The following is a 22,316-nucleotide window of genomic DNA, read 5'->3' on the forward strand; positions in this document are numbered from 1 at the left end:
CTTTTTTGCTTCAGCTCTTGGAGAATTCTGAATATTAGAGATTTGAATTCTCTGTCAGGTAGTTCTAGTGCCTTTTCTTCCGCTGGAAGGTCATCTGGTGTTTTATTTTGGACGCCTACTGGAACCATCCTGTCCTGTTTTTGTAAATGTTTTGATATTGTCTGCTGCTTTCGGGGCATTCAGTAGTTATTTTTCTCGTTTCCTGATTGTAGGTTTGTTTGTTTCGTCCTTTTTTTTTTTTTTTTAAATTTGGCTATGTCTGAGCCGGCGGGCTGTGTGTTCTTTGTTGTTTGTTCATCTGTGGGCACAGTAATTTTCGCCTCCTTCTCCACCTGGCAGGGTCAGTCACTCAGAAATGGTACGGCAGGGAAGGTCTAGCTGAAGAGGAGTTACTGGGACGGGTTGTTTGTGGCACTTACTACAGCCACCAGGGCGGGTTGGCAATCAGTGCAGGGAAGGTTCCGGTAGGCCTTGCCTGTGCTGCTTGGTGGTGTGATGTTAAGTGCACGGTGCAGGTAGGCAGGATGGAGCAGGGAGATTGTTATGTGTGGAGCTAAGATGGATATGAGAGAAAGAGAGAGGAACAGGAGCCAAAAACATACAAACAGAAAAGAATGCGAGGGGAGCTTGCTGTTGAAGTAGAGAGATGAGAGGCTATGAAATGGAGAAAAACAAAAAGGGGAAGAGAAAGAAAAGAAAAGAATGAATAAATAAAAATCAGAAAGGGAAAAGAACAGCAAAGTTCCCAGCGATCCCACTGGTGCGGCTGTGAGGTCTGGGAAGTTCTCAGGTGTTGCAGTACAGCTTGGTTAGAAGGCATAGAGGTATGCAGCGCTAGGTATTCAGGGGACAGAAAGAGAAGGAAGATACAGAGAGACGAGAAAGTGAGTAATGAAGAAAGACAAAAAGGGAAAAAGAGGGAAAAGAAAACAAAATAAATTAAAAAAAATAAGAACAAGAAAAGCCCCCCCAAAAAACAGGAAAAAAAAAAACCAGTTGAAAAGAAATGCCTTCAGGGATCCCTCTGCACTTCTGTGCAAGCCGAGGGGGCAGTTTCCAAGCCACGCAGCACCGCCTGGCCAGAAAGGGTTCCCAACTCAAGAAAAGGAAAAGAAAACAAACAATTCAAAACAAACAAATGAACAAAAGCCTCGGGATCCCACCAGCGAGGCAGCCCAGACCGGGAAACAGTTCTACACTTGAACGGAGCTCCGCAGCCCCTCAGGAAGAAGCAAAGATGGCACGCGGAGCCAGGTATTTGAGCAAAAGGACGGAGAGGTGGTGAGAGGTAAGGAAGAAATCTAAAGAAGCAGGAATAAGGAACACCAGCAGCCAACAGATGACACTCAGAGAGCCGGCCCATTCGGGTGGGTGGAATCCAAGCAGCCGGTGCTTCCCGGACAAGAGATTGTGGCCGCGGGAAGCAGAGGAGGCCGAGTGGGGGTGAAGAAGGGTTGGGGGGTGGGAAAGCGTATATCGCAAATTACCGGTTGTTTTGTCTCCTGCTGGAAGCTCTGTGAAGCTGCTTTCTCGTACCCCCCGTTTGCTGATCTCCGATAGGAGTCCAGGATGGTGGATCCATGCTGCGTTAGCTGATAGGGGACCTCTGCATGAATCTCTCCTCGCTCTCCGTTCTCTGTCACTTTTCTCACTCCATTTGGTGTTTGGCTGAGTTCTTTATCGCTTCATTTGTTGTTTTAGGGTTTCAGAATTGTTATTGTCTCTGTTCGGCTTCGTTTTTCGGATCTTTCCTGTGGAGGGATGGCGTGGTGCTTCTGCCTAGAACACCATTTTGCCGGAAGTCCAGGTTACTTAATTTCTTGATGCCTCAGTTTCCTATCTGTAAAATGGGGTAATAATAGTATATCCCTCATACACAGAGTTGTAATCATTAGATGAATTAATATATGTTAAATCATTACAATGGTACCTGGCTTATAGTAAGTGTTCCATATCTGTTAGATATTATTTTCCAGAAATGTAGTTGGTGATGATTCTTATCTTCTTTTCAGTAGATACAGCCTTTCATTGCAGTTAGATAAATTTACACTGAACATAAAATAGAATGTCATAGTGGCAAAACCTTTTAAAACACTAAACAAGTAACCAAAATGGTCCTGTAGATTTTCTCCTCAGGGTCCTAAGAAAGGCATAAAACAGCTATATGTCTGGAATGTATTCTTGTATGTTGTGACTTTAGGAGGTCATTTCCAGCTTTCCAGCTTATATTGTTATACTTTTTTTTTTAACCTCATAGGGGCTTCCTTTCATATTTCTTATTTCATTTGATCTTCATATATAACCCTATGAAATCCACAGGACAGTTACTCCCGTTTTGTAGATGGAGAAGCTAAGCAACAGACAAGTACACTGAATTGCCCAAAGTCACACAATAAATTACAAGTGAAGCCAGAATTAGAACCCAGATCTCTTGAATTCCAGCTCAGAGCTCTGACAATATACCACATGGATAGTGAGCTGCTTTTAGCCTATCCAGTTTGTGGAAGATATTTCATTAAGCTGATGAGGTAGCTTCTATGATTCTGTCAATAACTTGCCTATTTCTTTTCCAGAACAAATGATATCAACCTAAAACTCTAGCCACCCAGTTTAATTTCATTTTGGTTTTGTAGGGGTTATGGAGAGTCAATAAAATCATTGATTTATGTTCAGTGTGTTATCCACATAGATACTATTACAACACATCTACCAGCTCATCCATTTTCTTACACATTACCTTACATATTATGATAGATCATTTTTAAGCCTGTAGAGAAAAATGTGATCCCCTTTACCAAGACAGACGCTAGCTATGTGAGTTCTAGGTCTGGATCTCTGTGCACAACTACGATGATGGCTCAAGGTATTGGAAAATTCAATTTTTGAAGTGAGTGAGACTTGCCTTGATGATCCCAATGCTCTGTATCTGTATCTAACTTATTCCCACTTCTCCTTCCAGTACCCACACCCCTGTCTTTTTAACCTTCCTCTCTTTGTAATGCTATTCTCAATAATTCATTTTCGGTGGAGTAATTCGCTGGCTTTCCTCCCTGGAGGTAGATACAGCTAAATGTTTCTTCAATTGGTAAATTAATAATAATGACTTAAATTTATTGAAACTAACTAGGAGCCAGGCTTATGCTTAGCACTTTAAAATCATAATCTCTTTTAATCCTCACAGCAGTCCTAAAAAGTGGGTACTGTTATTATCTGTGGTTATGTATTAAGGACATGGAGTCCTGGAGGGGCTAAGACACATGATCAAGGTCACACAATTAGTGAGTGGGAGAGCCAGGATTCAAATTCAGGTATTCTTCATTCACAGCCTATGCTTTCAAATGCAACATTATACTAGGACAAAGTTTTGTGACCTAGATAGTGGGTAGCAGGTGTTTTTGAAAGTTGAGAGATGCTTTCCCTATAAAATCATAACATATACGCAGCCATCTGCTCTGAATTAGAGTGAAATCAGCCCGATGCTGATGAACATCACAGATATTTCCAAGGTCTGGATATACATAAGACAGGTGGGGACGGGGAACTTTTGCTGTCCCAAGAACTGAAATTCCCTCCTCAGGAATTAGGTAGTCCCTTTCTCTTCTTTCAAGGAGCCCTGGTGGTGCAGTGGTTAAAGCAATCGACTGCTAACTGAAAGGTCGGTGGTTAGAAACCACCAGCAGCTCCGCGGGAGAAAGATGTGGCAGTCTGCTTCCTTAGAGATTTAGAGATTTACAGCCTTGGAAACCCTACGAGGTTGCTGTGAGTCAGAATCCACTCGACTGCAGTGGGTTTGATTTGGTTTTTGGTTTCTCTTCTTTTGGGCTCTCTGGGACTAAATCGCTCTATGATAGTGAGCTCTCGCTATCAAGTTCATGCTAAAGCATTGATGGGGGCCTCAGCCCATAGACAAAGATCATAAAGGCCTGGGTTTCTATTACATAACTAGTCTGTTAGATAACAGCAGGGCAGTAGAAACTGAGTCCCCTAGTGCAGCAAGATCAATCTGGTTTGTAACCCCAAGTAACCACCCCCACAGAAGAGAGTCTCCTGAAAAGCCTTTTGTTCTCTCACAAATGACCTGACAACTTCTTGACTAAAGAAACTCTCAGAGAAAGTGCATATTTGCTGTTGAAACATCCAATGGCATCACATCAATTTGGCATAAAGCCAGAGAAGCCTGGCGCACTTGAGTTTCCATCTGTGCTAGAATGTTCTGCAGGGGGAACGTTAGTCCAAACTTAGGGATAATGCTGGGAAGGGGTGGGGAGCGTGGGCATGTGCAGACTCTCAGGTGAATTAGACCATACTTGAGGGCTGCTTCATTTAAACCAGTAGAGAGAAGACTCTGTGGTAAGAGTGACTTCTCTGTCAATGCATTAGGCTGTCCAATGCTATTGCATGGAGTTCCTGGGTGGTACAAACAGTTAATGTGCTCAGCTGCTAACCAAAAGGTTAGAGGTTTGAGTTCACCTTGAGGCACCTCAGAAGAAATGCCTGTCAATCTACTTCCAAAACACCAGCCATTGAAAACCCAATGTAGCACAGTTCTACTCTGATGGGGTCTCCATGAGTCAGAGTCAACTCTATGGCAATTGGTTTTAGGCTATGCAAAGACTGATATGTAGATTCAGGTTCTCCTTCGGAGCACTGGGTCCAATATCTTGACAAAGTTATGTCAGGAGATGAATGCTAATGACATGTCAGAAAATACGGAGCCATCTTTAATTCCACAGTTAGAGGGGAAGTTTATGAGGTTGATTGAAAAGGCAAAGTACCCTGTTTCAGGAGACTTAGGTCCTACTTAGGAAAATTCCTAAGCTTGCATTCCTCTGTTTCTAGAGACAGTTCTTACCCTACTAGCCTCCCAGGTGGATGTAATGTGATAATGGTGAAAAGGAGGAAGTGCTTTATAAATTCAGTTGATTTGGGTTTTTTTTTCCATTCTTCGATTATTCTGCATTCAGTAGTCACATCTTGAAATCACCTAGTTTATATCTTCTCCTTGGAAATGTGAGCAGTCATAATTGGCTTCATTTGAAAATCAATTTCAACATCATAGGTCATCAATTTATATTTGATTAATTAAATTAGTCCTCATCAGTGTTAGGAAGACAGAGAACAAGCTTGGAAACCTCCCAGAAGGCTGCCATCAAGAAATTAATCAAGATTTCTAAGGTCCAGATTCTGACTTCAGTGATGAAAATGGAAAGCAAAATTATTTTCAGGTATAGTTCTAGTATGATTGGGTTCATCTGAAATACTGTTACGTATTTATTATTGAGAGATTTAGGGGAAAGATCTTAGCTCTAAATCCAGACGGACATGCATCTGGATAACAACTCTGCCACTTACTAGCTAGGTGACCTTGCCCAAGTTAACTAACCTCTTTGAACCCTAATTTACTCAACAATAAAACAGGGGTAATAGTAGTACTCACCTCATTAGAATGTTGTGAGGATTAAATGAGACTAGGAGACTACAGAATAGAAATCAAGAAATTCGATCCTAAATCCTTGCTCTGACCCTTACTAGCTGTGTGTCCTTGGGTGGACAGTGTAACCTTTCTGAACCTAACGTCCCTCATCTGCAAAGTGAAAATAACACCCTGTAATTTATAGGTTTTTGGTGACCATGTATTTCCAGGCTAGCTCTCATGCAAGCAGATGGGTTACTCATAATCATGAAAAGTGCTCTGAAAATGCAAAGCTGCCATGGAGGGGGATAATGAGATAATGCCTTGTGATTGACACCAACTCTGTTTTCCACTTCAGACCCCCAAATAACTAAGTCTTTATGTCAGAATGGCTCTCTACTTAGAACTGTTACTTCTTGAGCTCTACATATCGCATCATGGTTAACATCTACCAAAAGATTATTCTGCAAACAAGAAAATTATCCTTGTCATGAAACTTTTTGATTCTAAAGAAATGGCTTATTTAACATCCACAGTTGTAGTCCTCATTAGGGACTATTAGCACATCCAAACAGTTAAACTTGCTTAAGTGATATTTTGCTTTTCCTTACTTTGTTGCATTACAAAATATTATGCTGATAGGCTATGAATGCCTAATGAGTTCAGCAGCCATAAATAAATAAGCTCTTAGGCTGAAAACAGAAGTATCAATAACAGCCCCATCTATCCAAATAATTGCCTTGATGGACTTTTGTTTGAAATATAAAGATCGTGTCAATATTTACAAACTGATTTGGCTAGATGGGACCAGTAAAGCTCATTTCATAAAAATATACCACATGCAATGTGCATTGTTCCATATGACAGCCAAAATGTCATATCCCCCTTCTTTAAACTCCATGTGTATTTTTATTACCTCTTGTAGCGCGGTGGTAGGCATAATTTGTTGTTGTCAGGTGCCGTCAAGTCAGTTCCGACTCACAGCGATCCTATGCTATGTGCGACAGAACAAAACACCGCCCAGTCCTGCGCCATTCTCACAATCGTTGTTGTGCTTGAGCCCATTGTTGCAGCCACTGTGTCAATCCATCTGTTGAGGGTCTTCTTTTTTGCTGACCCTCTACTTTACTCCAAATTTGTCCACGTCCTAATCTTCAGAACCTATGAATATGTTACCCTGCATGGCAAAGGGAGACTAAAATTATAAATGGAATTAAGATTGCTAATTAGCTGAACTTGAGAGTATTCTGGGCTATCCAGGTGGGCCCAATGTAATCACAAGGGTCCTTAAAAATAGAAGACAGAGGCAAAAAAGGAAGTCAGAGTGATGCAATGGGAGGACTCAACCCACTATTGCTGACTTTGAAGATGGAAGAGGGCCACGGGCCAAGGAATGCGGGCAGCCTCTAAAAACTGGAAAAGGCAAGAAAATGAATTATCTCCTAGAGGCTCCAGAAAGGGATGCAGTCTTTCTCTCCTACTAGACTAAGCTTCTTGATATGACTGTTTTCTTCAGATGTGTACCTTTATATCCCACCCCACACCGACACACACACTGTTTAGTAGAGTACCTTTCTATAATGGACAAACTATAAATGTTTGATGACTAGTGGAAAGAATGAATGACACCAAATAATCCATTTTGCCTCCTACTCTTGGTCCTGTGGAATTGTTTAGACACAGTTAAAGGTATTCAGTCAATTCATCCCCTTTAATTCAGGAAAAAAAAAATATATATATATATATTTGGTGATGCTTGTATGGAGACATAAGATGCATTTTGAGTAAAAAAGAAACAATCTTAAAGAGCAAGGTGACACCATAGAGTAGTAGCTATGAACATGGACTCAAGAGTCAGACTTAGGTTGAATCTTGGAACCATAATGTATTTACCAGAAAAATGATTTTGGGCAACTCATTTAATCTCCCTGAGCCTCAGTTTTCTCATCTATCAAATTTTGATAATAATAAGGCCTACTTCATACATTGTTGTGGGAATTAAATGAGGGAATGAATGGAAAAGTGCTTGGCATGCAAAGCATGCTTAATCAATGTTAGCCACGGTGCATTGGCAAGAATATTGGGCTTTAATTCAGAACAGTTTCTTCATCTATCAAAATAACCAGATGAATTAAACCACGAAGTGTTTGTCTAGCTCTAAAATTATCCATGCTTGAGTACCTTATTATATTCATAGACATCACTCAAACCAAAATCAAACTCATAGCGACCCTTTAGGACAGGGTAGAACTGCCCCATAGAGTTTCCAAGGCTGTAAGTCTTTTATGGAAGCAGACTCCCACATCTTTCTCTGGAACCTGAGAGATCAGATACCACTTAGAGAGCCACCTGATACAAGATGAAAAATTGATCCATTTCCTATGTTTAACCTCTCGTATGTATTTTGATGCTAATTACATCCCATTTTCTGTGTGGAACCCTGGAGTACACTATCTTGTGTAATTTCTTTGATAGTAACCATATTTGGAATTTGTTAGATATCAACAATATAAGGATCTGAGTGTACTATTTTTGAGAGAAGGCAACGTCTTACTTGAGGGGGAAAAGGCAAGAGAGAAGAAAAAGCATTCACTATTAAGAAAAAAAAATCTACCATCCCCACCTCTGTTTAAGTTTCCATTTCCCCCAAGGTTGTTTTCTTTTCAAGTTTGAGGAAGTTACTTAATGTCTGGCCAGATTTGTGCTGAATAAACATTCTTCTCTCCGGAGAAGGGCCCTGTGTCAAATGACATTGAGAAGAAATTGCCCTGCCTTTATGCTCAAGCTTTCCCAAGGCTCATGCATTGCTCAAAACTCAAATATTAGTGGAAATAAATATGGGATCTAGAGAAAAGGGCACCTCAGGGCAACTTCACAGCAACCCTGGCCATTCACCACCCTCAGGGCAAATCCAGTGAGTTGCAAAGCAAGAGGCAGATTCTGAGCCAGATAGATGCCCAGAGCAATTGCTAGGGGGGCCTTGCGCCCTGCGGGGGTTATGTCCAGGTGGGTTACACAGCCCTTCCCTGGCAACTTAGCATCTGCCTGTTGAAGGATCACTTATTCATTCAAAGAAAAGACCTGACTTTGAGTTTTATGTTAAATAAAGGCAAATACTTCCAATAGCTTTATATGGTGCCAGAGTAGTTTTTAGTGCAACTCGAATGTATGTGCTTTTTAAAAGAAATTTAATCCCCTAAACATGGCCTTCCTATCTATTTGACTCTCAGTGGTTCTCAACATTTTTATCTTCCAAATACATGCATGAGGAACATGAGCCATTGCCATCACTAATAAAAACAGCAAACCATTGCTGTCAAGTTGATTCCGTCTCATAGTAACCCTATGGAACAGATTAGAACTGCCCCATAGGGTTTCCAAGGAGCGGCTGGTGGATTTGAACTGCAACCTTTTGGTTAGCAGCTGAGCTCTTAACCACTGTGCCACCAGGGCTCCACTATCAGTAATAGGGACTTACAAAAGGGATTTCTTCTGAATAAGGGGAAGGGAGGTATGGAAGATGCAAATCAAAATATCTGATGATTGAGCCACCAGTGGTTTAAAAACAAATCTCCAAGTGATTCTGGGAATCACTGGCTTTATTTTATTTTATTTTTTCTGAATGCATCACAACCTTTTTATTGTAGCTGGGACACAGAGTACAACTTCTCTCTGAATGGAGTTAATAAACAAACAATCCATGTCAGTCTATCCTGTCCTGCCGTAAATAAAGCAGAAAATTTTTTAGAGTTTTTGTAGAGAAAATGTTTGTAAAACAATTAACTGATGTAGTGCTTAGATGATGGAAGTAATAGGAGGGTGAAGTGAAAACAAGGCTTGACTTTCAATGGCCATTGACTTCTTTTTTTTTATTTAAAATATGCCTTGGCTGTCTGTCCTAAGACATTAAGAAGTGGAGGAATCACTCTTAATATGGTTGATTGAAATCTTGAGGAGAACAACTTTATGTGTCTTCATTAACTTCTGCTGAAGGCCACTCCATTAGCCAACACCATTGTGAAGAGAAGAGTTCAAGGATGGTCCCTGGAGCCCAAAGTGTGCCTGCTGATTAACCCCCTACTTCCTTTAGTAAGGAGTAAAGCCTTCCATTACACATTTAGAGACAATCTTTCAGGAACACCTGGCTTTGGGAGAGTAAGCACAGGTGTCTTAAGTTCATAAAACGAAAAACCAGTTTCTGTCCAGCTGACTCCGAGTCATGGCAACTCCATGTGTATCAGAGTAGAACGATGTTCCATAGGGTTTTCAATGGCTGATTTTTTTGGACATAGATCATCAGGCCTTTCTTCTGAGGTGCTTCTGGGTAGACTTGAACCTCCAACTTTTCAGTTAGCAACCGAACACTTTAGTCTTAAGTTCATGTTGTTGTCATAAGGTGACAGTCAAGTCAGTTCTGACTCATAGCGACAGTATGTAGAAAAGAATGAAACATTGCCCAGTCCCTGTGTACAGCAGAATGAAGCACTGCCTGGTCCTGCACTGTCCTCACAATTGTTGATATGATTGAGCCCATTGTCGCAGCCACTGTGTCAACCTGTTTCTTAAAGGATCTTCCTCTTTTTCCAGACCCTCTATTTACCAAGCATGCTGTCCTTCTCCAGGGACTAGTCCCTCCTGATAACAAGTCCAAAACACATGAGATGAAGTCTCGCCATCCTCTCTTCTAAGGAGCATTCTCTCTGTACTTCTTCCAAGACAGATTTGTTTGTTCTTCTGGCAGTCTATGGTATATTCAGTATTCTTCTCCAACACCATAATTCAAAGGCATCAATTCTTCTTCAGTCTTCCTTGTTCACTATCAAGTTTTGCATGCATATGAGGTGACTAAAAATAGCACGGATTGGGTCAGGCCCACCTTAGTCCTCAAAGTGACATCTTTGCTTTCTAACACTTTAAAGAGATCTTTTGCAGCAGATTTGCCCAATGCAATACATCATTTGATTTCTTGACTGCTGCTTCCATGGGTATTGATTGTGGATCCAAGTAAAATAATGAAATCCTTGACAACTTCAATCTTTTCTCTGTTTATCATGATGTTGTTTTTTAATCCAGTTGTAAAGAATTTTTTTCTTTATGTTGAGGTGTAATCCATACTGAAGGCTGTGGTCTTTGATCTTCATCAGTGAGTGCTTCAAGTCCTCTTCACTTTCAGCAAGCAAGATTGTGTCATCTGCATATCACAGGTTGTTAATGAGTGTTCCTCCAATCCTGATGCTTCCTTCTTCTTGGTCTGCATCTTGGTCTGTGTACAAGTTCCACATGAGGACAATGAAGTATTCTGGAATTCCCATTCTTTGCAATGTTATCTATAATTTGTTATGATCCACACAGTTGAATGCCTTTTGCATAGTCAATAAAACACAGGTAAACATCTTTTTGGTATTCTAGCTTTCAGCCAAGATCCATCTGATATTAGCAATGATATCACTAGTTCCTAGTCCTCTACTGAATCCCAGTTGAGTTTCTGGCAGTTCCCTGTTGATGTACTGCTGCAACCATTCTTGAATTATCCTCAGCAAAATTTTACTTGCGTGTGATATTAATGATATTGTTCAATAAGTTCCACATTCTGTTGGATCACCTTTCTTTGGAATGGTCACAAATATGGATCTCTTCTAGTTGGTTGGCCAAGTAGCTGTCTTCCAAATTTCTTGGTGTAGCTGAGTGAGTGCTTCCAACACTGCAGCCATTTGTTGAAACATCTCACTTGATATTCCGTCAATTCCTGTAGCTTGTTTTTCTCCAATTCCCTCAGTGCAGCTTGGACTTCTTCCTTCAGTACCATCGGTTCTTGGTCATATGCTACCTCCTGAAATAGTTGAACATCAGCCAATTCTTTCTGATACATCTTTTGATGTTTCCTGTGTCATTGAATATTTTGCCAGTAGAATCCTTCAATATGGCAATGCGAGGCTTGAATCTTCTCTTCAGTTCTTTCAGCTTGAGAAATGCTCAGTGTGTTCTTCCTTTTGGTTTTCTAACTCCAGGTCTTTGCACAATTTCATTATAATACTTTACTTTGTCTTCTCGAGCTGCCCTTTGACATCTTCTGTTCAGCTCTTTTACTTCATTATTTCTTCCATCGCTTTAGCTACTCTACATTCAAGAGTTTCAGAGTCTCTTCTAACATCCACTTTGGTCTTCTTTTTCTTTTCTGTCTTTTTAATGACCTTTGCTTTCTTCATGTATGATGCTCTTGATGTCATCCCAGAAGTCATCTAATATTCTATCATTAGTGTTCATTGTATCAAATCTATTTTTGAGATGGTTTCTAAGTTCAGGTGGGATATAATCAAGGTTGTATTTTGGCTCTCACAGACTTGTTTTAATTTGCTCCACTTCAACTTGAACTACCATATAGGCAATTGATGGTCTGTTCTGCAGTCAGCCCCTGGCCTTGTTCTGACTGATGATATTGAGCTTCTCCACTGTCTCTTTCCACAGATGTAGTTGATTTGATTCCTGTGTATTCCATCCAGCAAAATCCATGTGAATAGTCGCTGTTTATGTGGTTGTTGTTAGGTGCTGTCGAGTTGATTCTGACTCATAGTGACCCTATGTACAACAGAACAAAACACTGCCCGGTCCTGCACTATCCTCACAATTGTTGTTATGCTTGAGCCCATTGTTGCAGCAACTGTGTCAATCCATCTTGTTGAGGGCCTTCCTCTTTTTCGCTGACCTTCTACTTTACCAAGCATGATGTCCTTCTCAAGGGACCAATCTCTCCTGACAACATGTCCAAAGTACATGAGATGTAGTCTCGCCATCCTTGCTTCCAAGAAGCATTCTGGTTGTACTTCTTCCAAGACAGATTTGTCGTTCTTTTGGCAGTCCATGGTGTATTCAACATTCTTCGCCAACACCACAATTCAAAAGCGTCAATTCTTCTTGGGTCTTCCTTATTCATTGTCCAGCTGTCACATGCATATGAGGTGATTGAAACACCATGGCTTGGGTCAGGCTCACCTTAGTCTTCAAGGTGACATCTTTGCTTTTCAACACTTTAAAGAGGTCTTTTGCAGCAGATTTGCCCAATGCAATGTGTCTTTTGATTTCTTGACTGCTGCTTCCATGGGTGTTGATTGTGGATCCAAGTAAAATGAAATCTTGACAAATTCAATTTTTTCTCCGTTTATCATGATGTTGCTTATTGGTCCAGTTGTGAGGATTTTTGTTTTCTTTATGTTGAGGTGTAATCCATACTGAAGGCTGTGGTCTTTGATCTTCATCAGTAAGTGCTTCAAGTCCTCTTGACTTTCAGCAAGCAAGGTTGTGTCATCTGCATAACGAAGGTTGTTAGTAAGTTTTCCTCCAATCCTGATGCCCCATTCTTCTTCTTATAGTCCAGCTTCTTGGATTATTTGCTCAGCATACAGATTGAATAGATATGGTGAAAGGATGCAGCAATGATGTACACCTTTTCTGACTTTAAACCATGCAGCATCCCCTTTTTCTGTTCAAACGACTGCCTCTTGATCTATGTACAAGTTCCTCATAAGCACAATTAAGTGTTCTGGAATTCCCATTCTTGGCAATGTTATCCATAATTTGTTATGATCCACACAGTCAAATGCCTTTGCATAGTCAATGTAACACAGGTAAACATCCTTCTGGTATTCTCTGCTTTTAGCCAGGATTATGTTGTTGAACAAAGGTATTTGCAATGAAGAAGTCGTTGGTCTTGCAAAATTCTATCATACGAATCAGCATCGTTTCTATCACCAAGGCCGTATTTTCCAACTACTGATCCTTCTTTGTTTCCAACTTTCACGTTCCAATAACCAGTAATTATCAATGCATCTTTACTGCATGTTTGTTCACTTTCAGACTGCAGAAGTTGGTAAAAATCTTCAATTTCTTCATCTTTGGCATTAGTGGTTGGTGCGTAAATTTGAATGATAGTTGTATTAACTGGTCTTCCTTGTAGGCGTGTGGATATTATTCTGTCACTGACAGCATTGTACTTCAGGATAGATCTTGAAATGTTCTTTTTGACGATGAGTGTGATGTCATTCCTCTTCAATTTGTCATTCCCAGCATAGTTGGCCATGTGATTGTCTGATTCAAAATGACCAATACCAGCCCATTTCTGCTCAGTAATGCATAGGATATTGATCTTTATGGGTTCCATTTCATTTTTGACTGCTTCCAATTTTTCAATTCATACTTCGTATATTCCAGGTTCCAATTATTTATGGATATTTGCAGCCGTTTCTGCTCATTTTGAGTCATGCCACATCAGCAGATGAATATTCCTAAAGCTTGACTCCATCCACGTCATTAAGGTTGACTCTACTTTGAGGAGGCAACTCTTCCCCAGTCATATTTTGAGTGCCTTCCAACCTGAGGGACTCATCTTCCAGCACTATATCAATGTTCCGCTGCCATTCATAAGGTTTTCACAGGCCAATTTTTCTTTTATTTTATTGTGCTTTAAGTGAAAGTTTACAATCCAGGTTAGTCTCTCATACAAAAATTTATACATACATGGTTATGTAACCCTAATTACTCTCTGTATACTGTGACAGCACACTCCTCCTTTCCATCCTGGATTTCCCGTGTCCATTCAACCAGCTCCTGACCCTCTCTGCCTTCTCATCTTGCCTCCGGACAGGAGCTTTCCATTTAGTGTCATGTATCTACTTGAGCTAAGAAGCACACTCTTCACAAGTATCATTTTATGTCCCACAGTCCAGTCTAATCTTTGTCTGAAGATTTGACCTTGGGAATGGTTTTAGTTTGGGGCTAGCAGAGAGTCCGGGGGCCATGTCTTCCAGGGTCCCTCCAGTCTCAGTCAAACCATTAAGTCTGATCTTTTTACTAGAATTTGAGTTCTGCACCCCACTTTTCTCCTGCTCCACCAGGAACCCTCTGCTGTGTTCCTTGTCAGGGTGGTCATTGGTGGTAGCCTGGCACCATCCAGTCCCTCTGGTCTCAGACTGATAGAGTCTCTGGTTTATGTGGCCCTTTCTGTTTCCTGGGCCAGTATTTTGCTTGAGCCTTTAGTGTTCATTTTCCTCTGCTCCAGGTGGCTTGGGACCAACTGATGCATCCTTGAAGGCCACTCACCTCGCTGGCCAATTTTTTAAAGAAGTACATCACCAGGTCCTTCTTCCTAGTCTGTCTTAGTCTGGAAGCTCCGCTGAAACCTGCCCACCATGGGTGACCGTGCTGGTATTTGAAATACTGGTGGCATGGCTTCCAGCATCACAGCAACACACAAGCCACCACATTCTAACAAACTGACAGATGAGTGGTTGAGTAAATACTATGGCATATATAAACCTGCAATGTCAATAAGAATAAACAATAATTTATGAGTTGATACATGGGTAGGTATGTATGCTAAATAGGTGCGAGAGAGGTCATATGAGAGTACACCCAGCACGTATATAGGTATGGTGGTGGATATTTCAATATACTTATTTGTACTGTGGGTATGTTCATATATATAATAGCACACACTGGGGGTGCAGCTGTGGAAATTACTTAGTCATTACCAGACACCTTGTGGGACTGAGATACTGGGCTTGAAGGCTAAGGACTATAGTCTCAGAGGTCATCTAGATCAGTTGACACAACATAGTTCATAAAGATAATGTTCTACATCCCACTGAGGTGAGTAGCATCTGGGGTCTTAAAAGCTTGTGAGCAGCCATCTAAGATGCAATTATTGGTCTCTTCCCATCTGAAGCAAAGGAGAGTGAAGAAAACCAAAGATGCAAGGAAACAATTAGTCCAAAGAATTAATGGCCGTCATGAATGACAGCCTCCACTAACGTGAGACCATAAAAGCTAGGTGGTGCCCAGCTACCACTACCTACCGCTCTGACCAGAAACACAGTAGAAGGTCCCATTTAGAGTGGGATAAAAGTATAGAACAAAATTCAAATTCACAAAAAAAGACAAAGACTTAATGGCCTGATAGAGACTGGAGGAATCCCCAAGACTATAGCTCTAAGACATCCTTCTAACTTGGAACTGAAGCCACGCCTGGAAATCACCTTCAGCCAAATAATAGATAGATAGACCCAAAGGGTAGACAATGACACCCGTGAGGAATGTGCTCCTTAGCGCTATCAACTATATGAGACCAAAGGGGTGGCATTTGCCCAAAAGTAAAGATGAGAAGGTAGGAAGGGGCAGGGAAACTAAAGGAATGGAAATAGGGAAACCAGGGTGGAAATGAGGAGAGTGCTGACACATTGCAAGGATTATGGCCAATGTCACCGAGAAATTTGTGTATGAAATGTTAAATGGGAAGCTAATTTGATATGTAAGTTTTAACCTAAAGCACAATATAATGTTCAAAAATAAAAATAAAGTGAGATAATTTGTATTCAAGGCAGTATATGCTATGAACCAAATGAATGGTTCAAATAGTAAAAGCTTTAGGGTTTCAGAGAGAGGAAAGATTATCTTGGGATGATATTAGGAAGGCTTTGTGCAAGATGTAGGACTTAAACTGGCTTTTAGAAAATAGATAGGACTTGGGATAGCAAAAAGGAAAGGAAAAGTCTTAGAGATCATTGTGGGTATGGTGAATTCTGACAGAACTCAGTTCAGATTCCTGTTTTGCTATTCAAAAACTGCTTGACTTCGAGCAAGTTATTTGTAAAACGTAGTATAAAACGCCTTAGAACCGTGCCTGGCACACAGTAGATGCTAAATAAATGGTAACTATGGTAACTATGGGAGTCCCTGAGTGGTGTGTAGATGGTTAACACCCTTGGCTGCTAACCTAAAGGTTGGAGGTTCGATTCCACCCAAGGTGCTTTGGAAAAAAGACCTGGTGACCTACTTTCAAAAAATCACTGAAAATCATATAGAGCATATTTCTACTTTGACACACTTGGGATCTCCATGAGTGGGAGTCAACTTGATGGTAACTGATACTAGTGTGGTAACTGTTATTATTTATTTCCTAGCTTGGGGGAAGAGTTTAAGCCTAGTGCAGAGTTGGAAATTAATGAAGCATGTTAATGGGGCAAATGACAAAAGTGAGTTGACTATAAAAAATGAAAAAAAAAAACCCGTTGCCGTTGAGTCAGTTTTGACTCATAATGACCCTGTAGGACAGAGTAGAACTGCCCCATAAGGTTTCCAAGGAGCAGGCTGATGGATTCAAACTACTGACCTTTTGGTTAGCAGCCTAAGCTCTTAACCACTGTGCCACCAGGGCTCCTGACTTGACTATAGCATAGATAAAATGCAAGAGGTAAAAAGGAGGGGAAGTTTTTTAAAGCCATATTTTGCCTGCATTTAGATTCCAGCTGACTGACGAGTTCAGAGTTTATCTTCTTGTAAATGTAGGAGATATTGTTAGGTTTTGAATGGTTAAATGTTATGATGAAAATAGTGATTTACAAATGTGATTTCAGTGCTGGTGTGTTGAATGGATTTGGGGTGATGCATTTCATTGATCATAATATGCACATTTCTAAATGGCTTAATTCTCGAAATTAATGATTACTTTATGATCATAGTGGGTTTATATACTTCATGTCCTTTGCATCGAGTGGCCTTCTACTGCCTCCCGCTTAGAGTCAACAACAAAAGAAGACAATGAAATTGTCATAGTAGTATGTAACACTTGGGCAATGCAGTGAAATAAACTGATTTATTCAGTCAAGAAAAAGGAAAAAAAATCAACTAATTTCTTTTTTTTTTTTTTTTATTGTACTTTAGATGAAGTCTAACAGAACAAATAGTTTCTCATTAAACAGTTAGTACACATACTGTTTTATCACATTGGTTAACAACCCCACGACATGTCAACACTCTCCCTTCTCAACCTTGGGTTCCCCATTACCAGCTTTCCTGTCCCCTCCTGCCTTCTAGTCCTTGTCCCTGGGTTGGTGTGCCCCTTTAGTCTTGTTCTGTTTTATGGGCCTGTCTAATCTTTGGCTGAACAGTGAACCTCGGGAGTGACTTCATTACTGTCAACTGATTTAACAACTAAATTCATGGAAATTGACCAGTCATTTCATTCAAACCAATTGATCTGGTTGTACGTGTAAGATCCAGCCATTGCCTACAATAGAAAAGAAAGAGCTAATTTGGACATTTTCCCCAGGAAAGCTAGTGTCAAACATGTAAAACGTAGCTTTAGGAAGAAGCAGGCGTTAACAGTAGTAGCTTTACTGGCACATTAAGACTGATGTCACAGTATACTCAGTTGAGCAATTATATTTAAGGATAATTAAACATAAGCAGCTACAGAGGGAAATGCAGGGGAGGAATCGTGGACTGAAACATTAGTGCCAAAATGCATCCCTTGCTCCTATTCTTTCAATCAAAACATGAAGCTTGAACAGCAAATTCAAAGACTAGCTCAGACCCCAGTTAGTCTCTCTAGAGGTCCAGGATAAGCTTTCTAATAAAATTGTAAATCTACTCTCTGTTGTTCAGGGGGCTTGGCATTGACAATTCTCCTGTTCCTTGCCCAGATAGTAACTTTGAGTTTCAGATGAGAATAAAAAAATAAGAAAGAAATGAGCTTGCCTGCCCATGGCAGCATGTGCTCCAGCTAATCTGCAAATGCTATAATTATGCTGGGTGCTGATAGGTTTGTCTTTGGGCTTGTGGTCAAGATTCAGATGAATTGCTGCAGTTGCTGCTTTATCATCACAAATGTTCAGCACTTCTTGGCAATTTCCAGGCCTAGACATGATATTGGTATTTAATGAGGCTCCCTGCCCATACACCCCATCAGGATGTGTTTGTTAAGTATAAGTTCATCTCCTCCCATTCGTGGGTTTAGGGGAAAAAAGTTGATGTGTAGAGGTGTCACACAGGAATCATATTTCAGCTGAAATTTTACCACAAAGTCACTCCCATTGGCCTAGGAACCTTAGCTTAGTTAATTAGTGTGGAGTCAAAGAGGCTAAAGCCATTGATTCAGTACCAAGCGTTTTTACTTGTCTCCTACCTACAACTTGTATACGTCTTTCTCTCTATCCTGCAAATGGGGGCTTTTGGTCACAAGAGGGCACCAAATGAGGCAATGTAAGGTTCATTTAGCTTCATCTCTAAATTGGCCATAATTGTAACTGCCTTCCTTACCTTCCAAGGTCATTGCATCGATCACCTGCGATAATGTATCTGAAAGCAGTTTGAAAATTATGAACCACTTATAAATGTCAGGCACTTAAAATTATCATTAATATTAATAAATGTCACTTCCGTAATTAACATTTAACAATAATAAAATCAGAGTAAATATATCCATAGTCTATGGCAGGAGGTAAGGGTGGGGCACAACAATGACCCCAAATTCATATCCCACTGAAAGTGTGAAAAGATCATCATCTTTGTTCATGAAATACATTACTAATAGTTGCTTCCCGCCTATCACATTCCCATCAATTGATTTGGAGGCCAGAAGTATTTGAAAATAAAACTATCTAAGAACAGTGTTCAGCAAGCTAAATGTCTATCATCTGGCTGTGGAAGGAAACCAAAAGGACTTTTTAAAAAATTGTTGTGAAATAGATATAACAAAACATTTGTCATTACAACCATTTTCACGCGTACATTTCAGTGACATTACTTATGCTCACTTGCAGTACAACCATCACCAATATCCATTTCCAAATGTTCTCATCACCCTCAACAGAAACTCGGAGCCCTGGTGGCACAGTGGTTAAGAGCTTGGCTGCTAACCAAAAGGTCGGCAGTTCGAATCTACCAGCCACTCCTTGGAAACCCTATGGGACAGTTCTACTCTGTCCTATAGGGTCACTATGAGTTGGAATCGACTCGACAGCGAGTGTGTTTGGTTTTTGTTTAACAGAAACTCAGTACCCTTATGCGATACCTCCCTGTTTCCCTCTCCCAACCGCCCCTGGTAACTACTAAGAATCTCTGGTCTCTTTGCATTTGCCTACTCTGGATACTTCATATCCAAATGCATTTTTTTTTAATAAATGCAATGTAGAATGGCTGGATTTTATTTTATTTCAGTTTTAATTTTATTCATGTTTGGAATACACAGCATATGTATGTTATACAAAATTCAAAATGTACAAAAGGTTTATATTGAAAATTGAATATTCCTTCTGCCTGCTCATTTCATGCCCCTCCCCAATCATTCCTCAGCCAAAACATTTGTAGGCCATCAATAATGATTTGTTGGAAAAATGCAAACAATTAATTGATGAAAATTTTCCCATTTCAGGCAGTCATTTGAATATCAGGAAGATAAGGCTAATGTCATGTAAAACTCTTCCCTAAGTGCATTTCTGGTGCATTTGTTTCTTTCCTACTTTGAGAATCTCACCAGATTTGTATATTTCCCTAACCTGTCCTGCAGTCAACTCTTGTTTCTCTATTTCTCTTCTAAATATCCTAAATATGAGTTCAACCTCCCTCATGCCAACAGAAATTCTTTAACCAGTCAATTAACAATGATTTATTATCTTTTTTTAAAATTTTATTGTGCTTCAGGTGAAAGTTTACAGCTCAAGTTAATTTCTCATTCAAAAATTTATACACGTTTTGTGACATTGTTTACAATCCATGCAATGTGACAGCACGTTGTTCCACCTTTCCACCCTGCGTTCCCTGTGACCATTCGTCCAGCTCCTGTCCCTTCCTGCCTTCTCGGCTTACTTTTGGAAGAAGTTGCTCATTTCATCTCATATGTTTGATTGAATTAAGAAGCACGTTCTTTGTGTGTTGTGTTTTGTTTTATAGGCCTGTCTAATCTTTGTCTGAAATGTGGGCTTTGGGAACGGTTTCCGTTCTGGGTTAGCAGAATATCCAGGGGCCGTAGTCTCAGGGGTTCCTCCAGTCTCTGTCAGACCAGTAAGTCTGGCCTTTTTTCATGAATTTGAATTCTGTTCTACATTTTTCTCTGTTGTGATCCCTGTCAGAGTGGTCATTTGTGGTATCTGGGCACTATCTAGTTCTTCTGTATTGATTATCTCTTATATGCCTGGCACTATGCTATACCTCCTGTGGATTACAAAGAAGTAGAAGACATTTCTGTTTGATAGGTAAGAGTCTAGTTGGATAGTTGAAGCAAGACACAAATACAGGAAGAATTAAACAGGAATTCAGGAAATAAATATTAGTTCAGTCTAAGGGTTGGCATAAGGCATTACGTACCTGTGTGCCAAGTCCTGTCATTTCTTTCTTCCAGGTACTTCTCAGATTTGATCCCTTTTTCTTTGTTTCCCCAGACTCCACCCTAGTCTGACCCCTCATCCTACTAATGCAGCATTGTACCTCCTTCTCGTAGCTAGTTTTGTTCTTTTGCAACCCATGCTATATGCCAAGCCAATCATCTTTCGACAGCACTTCCCTTGAGTAATCTTTTTGTTCCAATAATCTACACTCACTCTCTGCTCTATCACATCATGCCCAAATTCATCTGCATGGTTCTCGGGACCCTCCAGAATCAAGCCCCATCCTGTGTATCCAGTTTCATTTCTCACTGCTACATATCATGAAGCAACTCGCCCTCCAACCCAATCCACCAAACCCCACCTCATCAGATCATTCTCTTCTAACCGCATTATGCTTCTTAAATTCTACCTCTGTGCGTTGGTTTGTGTTGTTAATCTGCCCTGAATTTCTTCTTCCTTATTCTCTGCCTTTCCTAATATTCTTCATCTCTTAAGAGATGGGAAAGACCCATTTCTTTCATAAAACTTTCCCCAACCCTGCTAGCCAATACTAACCTCTCCTTTCTCCATTCCTGTAGCACATATAGCTTTATAGCTCAGATGTTACCATTGTTCACTAGATTGTATTCTGTCTTGTATTCTGTTTATCTTGGTGTGTCAGTCCTGTGATCATAATACTAGATTAAAAATTAATTGAGGGCAAGGATAAGACTTTTATTTCCTTTTCCCTTAGCACCTAACACAGGACTTGGCGCACAAAAGATGCTCAATCAGTAGTTTTGATCAATATATTGTTTTAGAGGTTGAGGTGGGGGTACAGGGATTATTCAGAGGCTTAGAACATTCATTCCACCAGAATTGTCCATTAGCATTATATTTCATTGAAAATATTTAGAACTACCAAGAAGTAGATATGGGAATTTATGTTTCTCTGATTATACTTTTAAAATCTATATTTCTTTACACTCACAAGCTTATAAAAACCACTCAAAAATAGTCCATTTGTTTGATCTTGTTGGAAAATGTAGCTGTCAAAATGGTCTATTTACAGTGAATCAATGGTGCTGTAAATGTGCTGGGAAATGGATATTGTATGGATAGAGTAACAACCCAAGTAGGAACGCTGTCTAATAAATGTTTACACACCATCAAGTCTACAAGCATTAAATATCATACACGGTAGAATCTTTTTTTTATCCTGTATTTATCTCAATTTTTCCATTACCTTCTTTCATTTTCTTTTCTAGCTTTACTCACAGACAAGCCTCCCAAGCCATTGTTCCCCATGGAGAATCAACCAAGTGTTATAGATGTCCAGCTGGGTAAGTCCCCTTTTGGGAATAATAGATCCTAAACTTGCTCTCTGTTAACAGATGAGGAAAATTGCATGAACCAGGAAAGGTTTATTGCCACTGCTATTACATGCAAATCAATTTGCATCTGCTCATTTATAACCCTGGAGTTCAGTGCAATAGCAGTCGAAGGAAATGAGTTTGTATTCCATCAAGGAATGGTTAATACTAATTGGTTACACTGGGTATTAAGTGTGCAGTACGACAGAGCTTTTTAACTCTGTGATTGATAGATTCACGGATGTCTTGCATTGATGACTGGTACAGAAAACTTTTTGTACATGTCAGCCAAAATGTTTTATTTGGAGAGTGTTAACTCCTAGAGACCTAGCACTTCTTAAAATAAAAGACAGCCCTTCAGTACAGCCTTTAAAATGATTTAATAATATTATTTCC

The 22,316-nt window shown here is 40.1% G+C and overlaps 1 protein-coding gene across 1 annotated transcript in view; it reads left to right on the forward strand.

Moving 5' to 3' along the window:
- The window catches only part of IL1RAPL2 (interleukin 1 receptor accessory protein like 2), a 1,202,505-nt gene that overhangs the window by 829,267 nt on the left and 350,922 nt on the right, over positions 1-22,316 (forward strand). The window contains exon 5 of the mRNA XM_004388912.1: positions 21,816-21,890. Coding sequence (XP_004388969.1) covers positions 21,816-21,890 — 75 coding nt within the window. The remainder of the gene's footprint in view (positions 1-21,815; positions 21,891-22,316) is intronic.

Source organism: Trichechus manatus, unplaced genomic scaffold, assembly GCF_000243295.1.
Source record: "Trichechus manatus latirostris isolate Lorelei unplaced genomic scaffold, TriManLat1.0 scaffold00221, whole genome shotgun sequence".
Lineage (NCBI taxonomy): Eukaryota > Metazoa > Chordata > Mammalia > Sirenia > Trichechidae > Trichechus > Trichechus manatus.